Raw genomic sequence first — 15,668 nt, 5'->3', positions numbered from 1 at the left:
CATTTAGGTGCGCATTAATGCAAGTGTTAATATTTGCATTTTGTAAACACAAGTATTACGAGCTGTTTAATTAGGCAAATCCCTCTTCAGCTGTCGCAATGGGACTGGTGACGTGTGACTCACCCTGAGACTGATATGGATCCTGGGCTGTATGTAAATTGTGGGCCCCTGCCAGTCCATTTACTGCCTATATACTGTACCAGAACCAAACATCTAGAAGGGTGGTCCCTTCTATCGGTTTTCAGCACTGCAATTTAAGGACCTTTGGAGGTCCTGGAATGGCTCTTTATTATCTTTACAAGACAGTTTTAAACTTGGTGAGAAGTTTAGGTAGCCATGGCCCTACTAAAAGCTTTTGGCCCTAAGCTACCACCCATACAGCCCATATTATGATCCACTACTGATCATATGATAGGTAAAACGTGTTGCACCATGTAACTTCTTCTGTGTGAAAGAAAAGCAGGAAGAATAGTCTACATTGTGACCACCTGAGTATAATGCTATGTGGGTACTACAGAAGCACGAGCAGTAAAAAGCCACTACATCCTCTTTGTAACCTAGATTTCTATGCCTTAGGACATAATAAAAGTAAAAAAAAAACAAGACACAACTGATTCCACCAGATGATTATTAAACTTCTCCACTTTGGGTTTGTCTACTCAGAGAACATTCTTCCAGATGTCTTATTCAGAGAGAATAGTTTTAACTTTTTCCCTGGCAACTCCTCTAAGTGACTAAGTTTCCCATTTTATTTATGCTGACAAATATGTAAAATTAAAATATGCAGATATTTAAAATGTTATAATAGCCTGCTAAATAATATGTGGTTTTCTGATGACAAATTCTTTATACTATTTAAACTGAATATCTATATTGTTGTTTGTCTTCAGAAAGTAAAATTGAGGCTCTATGGTTCAGTTCTACAAGATGACAAAACAATCATCTGCCAAAGAGAAGCCGACCAAATTAGAAATGCTGTGTAAGTAAAAACTTGATGATGTTGTATTGTTATCTTCCTCCTAACATAGACTATTGGTTTAGCTCCATTTTGGATACAATTAATGTCGGGACCCTTTAACTCTGATAACAAGGTTAATTAGATAACTATAATTGCAGAAACTATATTGTCCCAACCCCAGTCCTCTGAAACAGCCCCCACACCGTTCAGTCATAGCCGACAGTATCAGACACACACCGCCTGGCCACACCCATTTGTCTTTCTATATTTCTCTAAGCAATAAAAAGGGAACAGTACAACATACCGTTATATTTTTATACTTTTTTACTAAAAAATAACTTGTCAAGGGAAGTGACAGGTCTTCTTTTAGCAAGATATATTCTGTAGAAAATCAGCTCACTTTGCATATGAAAGCAAAAAGCAATCTCCAGGGACAATTCCTTGAGATACCATGACTACAATAAAGACTTAAGTCAGGTAAAATATGTACTAATACAGTGTCAGTATAAATGATGTCTAATACAGTATATAAGCTGTAAAATTATATGTATATGTATAGTGCTCATAAATACTCTTTGATTACTGGTTGATCACATCATGTTCTGTATTATTTTCCTGTTATGTGTTTTGTTAGTAGTATAAGGCTAGTGCACACTGCCATATGCTTGTCCGGACTATGGCTGTGTGCTGGACAGGAGGAGGGGCGAGCACTGCTAACCCTCCCCTCTACATAGTGATGCATGGCACCCGATCATACGTATGGGGAAAAATAGAGCATGTTCTATCCTTTCCCTGTGCACGGTGCTATACGCATGTGGTCACCGTAGCGCTGCCAGGCACCATAGTCTGTGGGACCCTGTATCCAGCCCCATAACAGCAGTGTGAAAGGGGCCTAAGCCATAACATGGCTGCCCAGAAATAGAAAAATGTTGGTTCTTTTTCCAAAAGCAGCAGTTATGTCTTGTATAGATCCATTATGGTGATAATTTTTTTTTTTAATCTACCCATTTTTATTAATAATTATTCAAACTTTAGAAACTCCACTTGCCAACAAGTTATGCAGAGTCATTAACATGTACTCAAATGGCGTTTCTGGCATAAAATAATTTCAATGCTTTGCAAACTGACAGGTATTATGATTGTCATCCCCTTTATACCACCTCCATGCCAACGGGGTATGGTGGGGGGCCCAGTCAGCAGCAGGGAGGGCCAATGCAAAGCATTCCTGAACTGAACGGACGCTGGATAATGGCAAAAGCCTACGCCGCCAGATACATCAGGAGGCACGAGCTCCAGTGTATGACAAATGTCCCCCAAAGGTTTTATCTGTAGCTCAAAGAAGCTAACATTTACAAATTTGGAGTTTTATGATATACCTTAAGTAGGTCACAAAAAGGAGTTAATATTTCATTTTAGTGACTTTTAATTATAGGACTGTCATTTTTCTGTTTTAACTTGATTTTCCCATAATTATTTTTGCGCAATGTGATTTTCAGAGTGGATTTAACCTGATTAGAAAAAAATGGAGGTTCTTTCAGTAAATGATACTGATTATTCATGGTTCACCTGCAGAGCCGGCATAATGTTCATACTAATCTGTGAAATAGGTTTTAATATTGTGGAGTGATGTGAGCTGCGACTTTGGGGGAGTGTGCGCCATAAATTGTTTGATCACTTATTTGGAAAAGATTACAAGTATTTCACCACTTATTCCTATGTTTTTATAGACAGAGAAAGTTCCATCTTCAGACACTTCGAGAACTATCAGAAGTGCAGAAAATGACTCCCAGAGAAAGAATGAGACTGAGAAAGCTGAATGCTGCAGATGAGAAAGCAAAAAGACTCAAGTAAGAAAGCAATCTCAATGCAGGGGGGTAACCATGCTTAGCAGGGCCGGCGCAGAGCGGGAACTGGAAATACCTGGGCAAGTGCAGGGGCCCAGGGTTCCTGGGGGGCCCACATAAGGCTGTACATAGGAAATCCATGGGGTTGAGGGGGGCTGTATCTTATGAATCCATAAGTGGTGAGTGGGGTTTTATATAAAATAACCATGAGGGATTAGGATTTGGGATGATAAACTAGGAAATATTTTAGGGAACAGGAGACTGTTTTAGTTTCTAAATTTTTAATGCTGCCACATGAGTTCACTGCAAACAGGCCCACGGAGGCTCTGTCGCACAGGGGCCTACTAAAACCTGGAGCCGACCCTGATACTTAGCCACATTCACTCCTTAAATAAGCAGACCTTTGGGGGGGGGTAGAACCATTGTGGTTCAGAGTTAGCAGTTGCCCTGGGCTATGGTGCTCAAGGAGGTCCATGGTTCTCTTTTGAACTATAGACGAAAAAAAACAAAAAACTATTTTGGCAATCCTAGACGGTGTCCAATCCATAAATAGCCAACCTTTTCAACTTTTCAAAAATGATGGCATAAATTGGTTTTATGATACATGATTACAAGAAACTTAGTGCACAAGACACTTACAGCCACAGACAGCAGAGGTATTGGAAAATGAAGTCCTGCTTACCCTGCCTACATACACAATTATTTTGGTTTGCCAATAGGAACCTGGATAAGTGAATATGACTAATTGTTGGAAAGCCAAAGAGGGTGTTTTAGTACCTTTGGTAATGTAGAGTACAACATCCAGGAAATACTGTTATACCATAGAAACTATATGTGAAACCTTTTTCTTTTGGACAGTTATTTGCTTACTTCTGCAAAGAGGCTGGGCTACATTTCTCTTGTTAACCCCTTAAGGACGGAGGGTTTTTCGGCTAATTTCTCGCTCTCCAACTTCAAAAATCCATAACTTTTTCATTTTTACGTGTACAGACCTGTGTGAGGGCTTATTTTGTGCGTAACAAATTTTACTTTCCCGTAATGTTATTTATTTTAACATGCCGTGTACTGCGAAGCTGAAAAAAAATTCCAAATGTGGAAAAATTGAAAAAAAACCGCACGTGCGTCACGTTCTTGTGGGCTCAGTTTTTACGACTTTCACTCTTCGCTCCAAATAACACGCCTACTTTATTCTTTGGTTCGGTGCGATCGCGGTGATACCAAATTTATATAGGTTTTATTGTGTTTTAATACATTTTCAAAAATTAAACGAATGTGTACAAAAAAGAAAAAAAATTTTTTGCCATCTTCTGACGCTAATAACTTTTTCATACTTTGGCGCACGGAAATGTGTGAGGGGTCATTTTTTGCGAAATGAGGCGACGTTTTCATTGCTACCATTTTGAGGTCTGTGCGACATTTTGATCATTTTTTATTTCATTTTTTATGTTATGTAAAAAGGTATAAAAGTCGCATTTCGGACATTTGGGCGCCATTTCCCGCCTCGGAGGTCACCGCCGGCCGTAACCGTTTTTATATTTTGATAGATCGGGCATTTTGGGACGCGGCGATACCTAATATGTCTGTGATTTTTACTGTTTGTTATGTTTTATATCCGTTCTAGGGAAAGGGGGGTGATTTGAACTTTTAATATTTTATTAATTTTTTTTATTTTTTAAACTTTTTTTTTTTTCACTATTTTTTAGACCATCTAGGGTACATTAACCCTAGATGGTCAGATCGCTCCTACCATATACTGCAATACTACAGTATTGCAATATATGGCGTTTTTGCAGGTCTTACATTACAATGAGCCACTGGCTCATTGTAACGAACCTGCATAAACCATGTAGCCTCGTGTCAAAAGAAGACCCGAGGCTACCATGGTAACCGATCGCCGCCCCCCGATGACGTTCGGGGGCGTGGCGATCGAAAAAAAGATGGCGGCGCCCGCGCGCCGCCGTCTTTTAAACGCCGCCCGCGACTTTGCGGGCGGCGTTTAGAGGGTTAATAGCCGCGATCGGTGCTAGCACCGACCGCGGTTATTAGCGGTGGGGGTTTTGTGCAAAATGCAAAAACCCCCACCTCTGTATGAAGAGGACTCAGCCCGTGAGCCCTCTTCATACATCCCTTATACCTCTGCGCCGTAGAGCTACGGCGCAGAGCGTTAAGGGGTTAAAAACGACTTCCCTAGTAGCAAGATGTCAATGTATTCATAAATATTCCGGAAGAATCTCATATATAAGAAAGGATGCTCCAAAGTTGCTACCAGACAAAGAGGGGCAGGTCCTCTTTAAAGGGAACCTGTCACCAAGAATGTTATTTTTTACTGGTTTCACATTCCAGTAAACTATGCTATGCTGATTTTAAATATGCCTTTGTCAGCATTCTGAATTATTTTAGTTGTTTATAATAGGTTATTTTACATTACCTGGCTCCCTGCTACCAGCATGTGGTGAGTCCCAGAGAAAGGGAGAAGCTGCAGCCTGTCTGTGCCTGTGTCTCCTTGTGCATACTTCCTCTCCTTCACACCATTACCCTCCCTCTCCTACCTGCTCAATGCACATGGGGAGTGGGGAGGTTGGGGGAGCTGGATGAGTGTGGAGGAGAGGAGATACAAGCACACATCAACTGCGACTCCCCCAGGTAATGTAAAATAAACTATTCTGAAAATCAGCATAGCATAGGCTATTGGAACCTGTCATCAGCTAAAAATCACATTGGTGGTGACAGGTTCGCTTTAAAGGACATCTACCACCAGGATGAAGGATTGTAAACCAAGCACACTGACATACTGGTGTGTGCCCCCTCTGTCAGGATCTGCTCTTCTTTAAGCTCCCTATGCTCTTGATTTAAAGAAAAAATTCGGCACTAGGAGCTGCTTATGCAGCTCATGAATACACATTTGTATTGTACAGCACAGCGGTGTTAGATGGTTTCCGATAATGCTATCATTGTAACACTGCGGCACCTGTTGTGGCACTAGGAGCTGCTTACTTTAGTTTCATTTGCATAATTTCTAAAGCCTTTTTTACTTTGTTTACAATCCTTCATCCTGGTGGTAGATGTCCTTTAAGAAATATAAATTCCCTAGAAAATGCTCAGTTTGAACTTGGAAAAAAATTGATCTCCAGGCACAATTCCTTATGTGCCATCTCACGTTCTTTAAATACCTCAGTAATACTTTCAAACCTTTTTGCTTTGCCTTTGACTTTTAAAATGGTTCCAAGTATAGAAGGTACAGATTATATTTAAACCATGCTTGAGTGCTAAAAGGCATGCACTCTGTACTTAACAGGACCCCTGCCATTTGCTAAAAATCAAATGAATGGAACAAGTGTAAAAAGCAATTTCAGCTTTCTGTGCTTTGCTGGAAATGGGATTTTGCCTTTTTCAGGACTCTTTTTAGAACCTTTTTAGTCAGTTTAAGTAAAAAAGTTATCTAAATGATCATAGATTTCCATCTTCCCTGCTTCCTTCCTTCTGAAATATATCCCTAGAATACGTTTCTAACTGCAGATTCATACTACGAAAAGGCAAGTGTATGCAGCAGGTGTATAATATTGGGCTATAGCAGAAGAACCCCTAAGGGGTAACGCCCTTTTACAAAGTTACTTCTATGAAGGAGTCAAACACATGAAAAGATCTGAAAATACTATGAAAAAGAATAAGTAATCGCCTTTCTGTTCCCTGTGTGATCGCACATATATCGTCCTCCCAGTTTACAAGCGGACTGCATGTGACTGGGGCAGCTGCCATGTGCTGTATGTCCGGTACATGACACAGACAGGGAGATTTATCAATCTGTCTACATCAACATTCAGGAAACCTGAAATGCCTTGCACCACATTTATCAAGGGTTTTAGACTATTTTTGGGCAGTTTTCTGGCTCGTCCGAGAAAATGGGCGATTGTGGAATCGAACTCTGCATTGGTCTATTGATGGGAGCCATGATACCAGCTGCACAGCAAGTGACTGCTGTGACCAGTGATTGTTTCTAAACATGGAGACTGGAGGGACTGCAAGAGGGTAGTTGTTAGATCGCTGGAGGAGGAATTCAATTTTTTTTTACAACCCCCCCCCCCCTCCCCCCAATCTCTGCTTTAATTTTAATGCTCTGCCTGCACACTTTTGCATTTTTTTGTAAAATACATGGGTAGGACAGGAGTAGCAAGGTCATACACAATATGGCTGACCAATAAGATACATGTTGTTGCAATTGCACATGGGCATCTGCATAGAGAGCAAAAACCTGCAACAATGTCCCCATGCCTCACATGTAGCTTCCTCTAGTGGTCTGGCAAGTCACCTTATATACCCCATATAGAATAGAAGTATTCCAAAATATTCCAAACAAAACGAAGAACATCTATGCCTTAAAGAGAACCTGTCATCAGAAGTTGACCTTATAAAAGCCTTTCAATATTGTGCTAAGCAAGTAGCATCATCCGGAAGTGAGATGTCAATTTGATGTATAAAGTCATGGAGGTGAAGATTTTAGCACTGAATAGGGGAGAACATAACTTCAGCACTGTTAACTCTCCTCATTCATGACTTTATCAATGCCTTATGCCTCTTTTACCTTGGATGATTTCATCACTCTGCACCATGAAAAATACATGATCTGGAAGATTCAGCTGTTTGATAACATTCTGGCAGTGGATTATTAGGTCAATTTCTGCTAATAGGTGCCCTTTAATCCAGGCTCAGGAAATTGCAAGTAGTATTGTGCATCACTCAAGGTAGTAAGATAATGAAGGGTACATAGTTTCATTCATAGTACATAGTATTTCCTCCTTTTTTACTAAACCAAATGTTCTCATTTTCCTGTGAAATAGTCCACAACACTGTATCGCACAGGACATTTTAAGATGAATTATTCCTATCGTTAACAGTGCAACCACAGTTGTTTTCTTTCCATTTTTTATAGGCACATCATTACAACAGGACATCTTTCAATATATTTCTTCCTTGTTCTACCAAATGGCAGTTTGTCAGATTTTTGACAGCTTGATCCCCCGTGGTTAATAATTGATCCATGCCAGTAAAAAGATTGTTCTTTGCTTCTTTGTCTACACCATCACTATCAAATTAGCTGTCTACCCCTATGTGCTGACAGTTGTACATGTCCCCTATATTTTTTTTTGCTTATGATTCTACAGGATGTGCATGGTCTGTGTTTGGAGATCAGAAGAGCATTGTGTATAGAAAGATCATGAAGTTATATCTGATATCATAGACCTATGTTAGTAACCAGGATTCTCTTCCATGATGGACCCAGTTGTCCATTGTCATCCATTCACAATCGTCCCTTGGTTAAGACAGAGGTTATAGTATAGTATAGCTAATATAGTGGAATAGCAATATCTCTTAGGGAAAATAAAAATGTTGAAAAACCTGAAATGAAGCAATAGCATCATAAATTAAAAGCATCCATTTTTCATGAACAAAATGAATCCACAGCATATATACACACAAATAGTATATGCACCAACATTTACACACATACATGCAGTATATACCCACCATACACCATATACATACATAAAACATATACAAACATATAGAGCATATACACATTAAAATCCATGTACTCGTACATAAACTATGTAAATACTCACCAGTCTTCTTATTCCGGGGACTAGTAGCTGCTGACCACATGGGGGAAGTAGGAAGAAGAAATGAGAGATTTGTAGACATGCCATCCTGCTTTACCATCCCCTAACATTTCTTATCTGAGCTCCCATCTCAGCTGGGAGAAAAAATTTCTCCTCATAGAAAACCCCAGCAGACCCTACTTTTACTACCTGCCAAAAATTCATAAAAGTCTCACTAACCCCCCAGGTCGCCCAATTATATCCAACACTAATTGCCTCACCAGCAACTTATCACATTACCTCGATATCTTCCTCCAGAAATACGTAATGAAAATGAAAAGCTTCCTTAGAGATTCATCACAGTTAATCCAAATTCTAGATCAAACACCGTGGGAAGATGACTATATCCTAGCCACCCTCGACGTTACAGCACTTTATACCAATATCGAGCACAAAATCGGTCTTATATGTATTGAACTCATCCTTCTAGAAGACAAAGGAATTCTAGATATCCAACGACAATTCTTATTAGATGGATTATCCTTTATACTTCAAAATAATTTCTTCACCCATGGCAAGAGAATTTTCCATCAAATTAAAGGCACAGCCATGGGGACAAAAGTAGCCCCCTCTTATGCAAATCTGTTTATGCAAATATTCGAAGACTCTTTCATCACCCCATATACAGCGCACGCAGGCCGTCTGAAATTGTATAAAAGATACATCGATGACCTGTTCGTGATATGGCAAGGAGATCAAAACTCCCTCCTCGAATTCTGTGCAAAGATCAACGAAAACGATTGGGGATTAACTTTTACCCTCAATTTCAGTAATACAAAAATTGAATTCCTCGACCTAGAGGTGGGTCATACCAAAAACCAATTCACCACCAAAACATTCTTTAAGAATGTAGACGTCAATAGCTATCTAGATTATAGGAGTAACCACCTCAAAAAATGGCTCAATAATATACCATATAGCCAGTTTAGACGTCTCAGAAGGAACTGCACTAGCACACATACATACCACCAGCAGTGTCAGATATTAGAAAAAAGATTTAAGGAAAAACATTATCCCAAGAAAATTGTCAAAGATGCAATAAAAAAAGCTAGTCAATATAACCAAACTGAGAGCCTACAACCCAAAAATAGGGAGGATGATAAAAATAAAACAGGATCCAATCACGATTTAGCATTTGTCACTACCTTTAGCAAAGACAGCCCAAATATCTTAAAAATCCTACAGAACCACTGGAAAATCATCAAATCTGATCCCATACTAAAGAAAATCGTGCCAAGTAATGTCTCATGTATCTACAGAAGAGCACCCACAATTAAAAACCTCCTAGCTCCAAGTATCCCCAAACAATATAAACTTTCTGCAACCAGAGCGACCAACCTGAAAGGAATATCCAAATGCAATAAACCACTCTGCCTATGTTGTAAGATAATAAAAACAGGAGATACTTTTCAATCCTATAGCACAAAAGAAACATTCAAAATCAATCACCAATTAAACTGCGGCAGCAGGTATGTCATATACCTTATTGAATGCCAATGCAGCATGCAGTATGTAGGGCGAACAACCCAACCCCTACATTGCAGGATCAATCAACACCGTTATAATATTAAACACAAAATCCTCAAACACGGTCTATCAAGACACTGTGCCCTTAAACACAAGGGCGAGGGCACCATCACAATCACCCCTATTGATCACATAAATATTGAAGCGAATAATAGATTCGAACAACTGAAAAAGAAAGAGATATATTGGATATATCGATTAAATACACTCAAACCGGCCGGTTTAAATGAAATTACAGAAACCATACTTACCTAGAACAATACTACCTACTACTCGCCACCAGATGCATCTTCGTCCTTACCTTCCCCAGCATGGCGATGCTCCCACCTTCGCTCCCTGAGAATTCTGACCTATAGCGGCTTCCGTAGCTTCCAAATCGTCATATACTGGATCTCCGCTATACCAGGCAACATTCTTTCCATCCTGCGACAGAATCGATACATATCCCCAAAACGGTAACACTATTCATCAATTCAAAAAACATTAACCCTTAGCATGTGAGATTATATTCATGTTTTTATATAACCAAATATTTATATTTATATTTTTATTCTCAATGAATTTATTAACCATTTTTCTTGTAATTGTCTCTAAACGGCTGTCATTCAATTATCTATTTATTTAACCGTTTATATAATATTCATTGCGACTATGCCACAGTCACTTTATGAATTTTATGAATGGATCTACTTCTACTATATGTTTTACTATATGTTTTTGTTTACCTTGACGTCACACTAATGCTTGAAACTCGCGCCAAAAATTACTATTTAAACCCATGAGTTCTCTGTATACCAAGCTTTATTTTAACTGATGAAGAGCCCGGTCCGGGCTCGAAACGCGTCTTTTTAAGCCTTCTGGAATAAATACCATACCATTTTAAAGCAACTTTCCTCACTACGAGTTATTGGCGCTTTTATTATCCTGGAACATTCTATCCAACCACTGCCCATCTCAGCTGTGGAAGATGTGCACTGTTATATACATTGTGAGAAAGTGAAAGGTGTCATTTGGGAAAAACGCTATCTGTCATACAGGCAGATGAAGGGTGTGTGGTAAAAGCCCTGGAATTGTCTGCAGTAACCCAAGGGTTAATGCAGACATTTGGTAAGCAGGAGAAGTCTGTTTGGTCTATGTTGGCCTAGCTAGCATAGACACCTTTGTAATATCCGTACTGGACCGTGTTCACACAGCAAAGGTATTCTGCTGGCCAAGAGCGTGTGCCAGGCAGCCTGGTACATGTATAGTTAGGGGCTGTTATTGTATTAGGCAGTGCCCAGCCGGGCATGGTTTATTTTGTACTTTGTGCCTAAGCCAAGGCTGAATTTGTGTTTTGACAAGGAAGTGTGAATAAACACTTGGTTTTTGGACTTTAACTCTGCGTGTGTCCCTGCTTCCTGCACTGCTACAAGGCATCTACCAGAGCAATTCCCCACAACATATTATGCTGCACATCCTCCCTTCTTCAGTGTGGCAGGTTGGGTGGCTGGGCCCCCTGACACAATGGGCCCTGTAGCAGCTCCTATGGCTGCTACCTCTGTAGTTGCACCCCTAGCAATGTCTGTATATAGAACTTGGATGGTTAAACCTTGTGTTACCTTTCAACAAACTTTGCAGAAATCCTTAGTTCTTGCGAATAAGTCCCCCACCCCTATTATTACACTGTAATGTCTTATTTTATTTTCATATGCACCCAATGATCTGTAAACTGCTGATGAATATGATTTATGAATATGATTTATGAATATTATTTATTTATTATTATTAGTCAAAAATGTTGAAGCCTTGTTTCTAGGCATTCTGGAACTTGTCATAGAAGAGTTAGTGACCAAGCATTTATTCATTTCAGGCAACTTGCAGAGGAAAAATATCAAGAAAATCAGAGACGAATGCAGGAACTGAGGTCTCGAAATTTTCAACGACTTAGCATTGATGTCCTTCATGTGGGTACCAATTTTGATTTGCTTTGCCTTCTGAAAACTATTTTTAATACTTATGCTAGGATACGCCTAGGGTTCATGTTGCAGGTATAACTTCATCACAGTGGAATCATAACGCAAAAAACTCGGTTTTTATGCTTCTTTTGGGGGGCTTTTTGGGGTTAAACATGTTACATAAATGGCTCTTTCCTGTTAAAGGGGTATTCCACGTTGACAAGTTTCTTAAATGTACTCAGGATAACAAAATAACACATTCTCTTATTTAGTGTTATTAACAAAAATACAGCATTTCACAGATATAATTCCAACCTGTCCTGGTGTACACAATTTTGGTTGCCCCTGGACCCGACCCTGGATCTTCTGAATTCAGGGTCTGTAGACATTTTGCTCTCCTTTCTGACGATGCACTGAGCTGCTCTCTGCCTCCAAATCCCACCCCTGCATTCCCGGAGGAGCTCACACACACAGATACTGACTTCCTGCCAGCAAACAACAACATTGTAAAGAGAGTAAAGCTACAGACAGATAAGGTCTTTATCCAGGTGAGGGGGAGGGAGGCATATAGTAGTACTGTGTATGTTATGGCTTTGATAGTAGGGCTGAGAATGTCATGTATTATATGCATCTCATGGATCTCATCCTCTCTCATCTCTGATCTGTTTCATCTCTCTTTCTATGTGTCAGGATCTAGCACAATGTTCGTATATAGACCTGTGCCCTGATAATCTAACCACATTTTCAGCACACAGTATCTCATAATGTGTCTGCTTAGAGCGTCCCACCCACACTTTTTGAATTTTACCCTGACCATTGCTGAGTTATTGGAGCTAAAACAGCAATAAAACAGCAGTAAAACTGTACAGTAAGGGGTTAAAAATTATCTTTATTGTGTAAACACACCTAGGGGATTGAAATTTGAGAATTTTCTTTCATGGGTAAACCCCTTTAAAGAAAATCTACCATTTATTTTTATGCATTATGAAGCAAACATACCTTGAGAATGCTGTAGCTACACTAATGCAGGATCTTATCTTGTTTAATCCCTGAGCTGAGTGGTTTTGCTGAAAAAACTATTATAAAGTTATGATAATGAAGCTATGTTGCTCCTGTGCCTGGGCTGGATGCTATTCCTTCCACATTAGTTATGCACTGCTTCACAGGATTATGTAATCAATGTTCGCCATGCCAGGCAGAATAATCAATTGTCTCAACATCCCCCAGCTGCTGTGTATGAGTGATCCAGCTCAGTCCTGTCTTGGCTGTGCAGAAAGCTTGTTGTAATGTGGATCCAGCTTTCCCAAGGTCCTGAATTTTATAATTGTTTTTTCAGCAAACCCACTCAGTACAGGGATTAAACAACATATGATCCTGCATCAGTGTAGCTACAGCATTCTCAATGTATGTTTGCTTCATAATGCATCAAATCAAATGGTAGGTTTTCTTTAATCTGTTAAGGGACCACAGGAATTAACAATAAATTATTTTCAGCATTTGTCTACATATGTAAAGGTTGATGGACATGTACACACACCTAAAGACACAAGTGTTTTCTATGGTATATATTTACGGTATACAGTGTGTCATGAATAATACTCCTAAACCAAAAAAGGTAATTTTGTTTTACCTATATGTATAACCTATTATGTATGAGTTAGGTTTCTTCTTTGCCTCATTTTTAATTCCTCAATCTAGATCTGTCTGTATTCAATTATAGATGAAACAACAGCATTAAATCACTTAGTAATACAAATGCAGATGTGTTTATTGATACCAGTCAGTTACTTATTGTACCATTTATCTTCACCACCATCATCTGGTGCTGTACCTACTCGTTCATCCATCAGATATGTGTAAATAAATCTCACCCCGGTCTCTCAGTAGTGTGACATAACGGCAACATGTAAATTATTTTATAGATTCTCTCCTTCTTCTGCAGCAGGAGAAATATTGCCTCGCAAATCTGTCATTCTATTAGCTTTAACCTTTCAATAAGGTCCACATTAAGTGCATATTGAGGTTCCCTTATGCTTTAAGGCTTCTCATACTATATACCATGGGTTAGGAACGTTTTTGGCTGAGAGAGCCATAAACGCCACATATTTTTTAAAACCAAATGTGTGCATTTTATGTCAGAGCAACACTTTTAAAGTACAATAAGTCCCTGAATTATTTTTTGTGATCCTCTCAGTAGCAATAGTGATGTCCCCAGTAGCAATTAGTCACAGTGATGTCCCCAGTAGCCATTAGTCATAGTGATGCGCACGGTAGCCACAATAATGCATCAATGGTCACAGTGATGCCCCCAGTAGCCACAATAATGCCCTCAGTGGCCAGCAGTCACAGAGCCAGCCCCCAGCAGTCACAGGGATGTCCCTAGTAGCCATTAGTCAAAGTGATGCCACCATTAGCTATTAGTCACAGTGATGCCCCCTGTAGCCACAATAATGCCCCTCGTAGTCACAGTGATACCCTCAGTAGCCAGTAGTCACAAAGCCTGCCCACAGTAGTCATAGGCCCTGTAGCTTTTAGTCACTGATGCAGCCATTACTGCATCAGAAGATTTTTTGTAAGCCAACTTATTATTTCAAAATGTTTTCATGTTTATTTCATATTCCAGTAAAATTTTCATTCATCGTCCATAGTTTGTAGTATCCTGTTTCAAGTATAGCGTCCAACTGTTCTTATGACTTCACTGAATGTACAGGTGTAATCCGCAAACATACCTTGAGAATGCTGTAGCTACACTGATGCCGAAACATAACTTGTTTAATCCCTAAACTTAGTGGCTTTGTTGAAATTATAAAATTATGATAATAAGACTCTTTCACTCCTGTGGCTGCTCCCCCGGCGCTCTCTTCTTACCCTAATTAAACACTGCTTCAGACTTGTCCTGCCCAACCTAAGCTGAGAATTCGTAATCACTGTGTTGTCCCTGACAGGCAGAAGTAATCAATCGCTTCACCATCCCACAGGTGCTGTGTATGACTCATCGAGCTCATTTTGATTAGTCCTGTCTGGACAGTTAAGGCAGCTCCTGTGTATATGGAAGTAATATGTTTACTGCACCCAGCATTCCCAAGGTCCTGAATTTCATAATTGGTTTTTTAGCAAAACCGCTCAGTTCAAGGATTAAACAAGATATGTTTCGCATGCTGCCAGTGTAGTGTATCTCTATATATAAAATATATATTATTGCAGTGTACATTATTGAGATGCTTTTTTCAAATGATGTATTTTTTGGTGTTAAAGGGGAAAACATATATTTTGGGTTTTATCCATAGTTTTTGAAGAACATGGCAATGAACCTTGCTGCTATTTCTGCACTAATGGGTCATATGAGCTGTTTCTGATGGGCAACAGAAAAAGTTGCGTGGGGGCTCCATACAAGGACGTAATTAGGAGAGGCAGGGCCCCATGGCAGACTTCAACCCCCTCAGATAATTTACATATTTGAATACTCACACATTTACACACTTGCACAGATCTGTCCCAGTAGCTGCTGACCATACTAGGGAAGATGAGAAATCTTTCCCCTGACATTTTCTTATCTGAGCTCCCAGCTCAGCTGTGAACTGTGGAAGATGTGCAGTGTTACATATATATTATACCGCGCAATGTGCAGTATAAATATGTAGTATAATAGTGCACATCCTCCATTCTTTAATTTGTCAAGGCAGATGCCAGGGCCCCCTGACACTGCGGGACCCATAGCAACTTCTATGGATGCTATACCCCTGGCTCCAAG

At 39.6% G+C, this 15,668-nt stretch overlaps 1 protein-coding gene across 3 annotated transcripts in view; it reads left to right on the top strand.

Moving 5' to 3' along the window:
* NEK11 (NIMA related kinase 11) overlaps window positions 1-15,668 on the top strand; it is a 168,175-nt gene that overhangs the window by 89,966 nt on the left and 62,541 nt on the right. For all 3 annotated transcript variants that reach the window (XR_011855881.1, XM_072153484.1, XM_072153485.1), the window contains exons 9-11: window positions 891-979; window positions 2,686-2,805; window positions 11,833-11,926. Coding sequence is in view for 2 of the 3 variants with exons in the window: in XM_072153484.1 (XP_072009585.1) it covers window positions 891-979; window positions 2,686-2,805; window positions 11,833-11,926 (303 nt within the window). In the remaining variant the exon portion in view is untranslated. The remainder of the gene's footprint in view (window positions 1-890; window positions 980-2,685; window positions 2,806-11,832; window positions 11,927-15,668) is intronic.

Source organism: Engystomops pustulosus, chromosome 5 (genome assembly GCF_040894005.1).
Source record: "Engystomops pustulosus chromosome 5, aEngPut4.maternal, whole genome shotgun sequence".
In the NCBI taxonomy this organism is placed as follows: Eukaryota; Metazoa; Chordata; class Amphibia; order Anura; family Leptodactylidae; genus Engystomops; species Engystomops pustulosus.
This window is presented reverse-complemented; position numbering and strand designations above follow the sequence as displayed.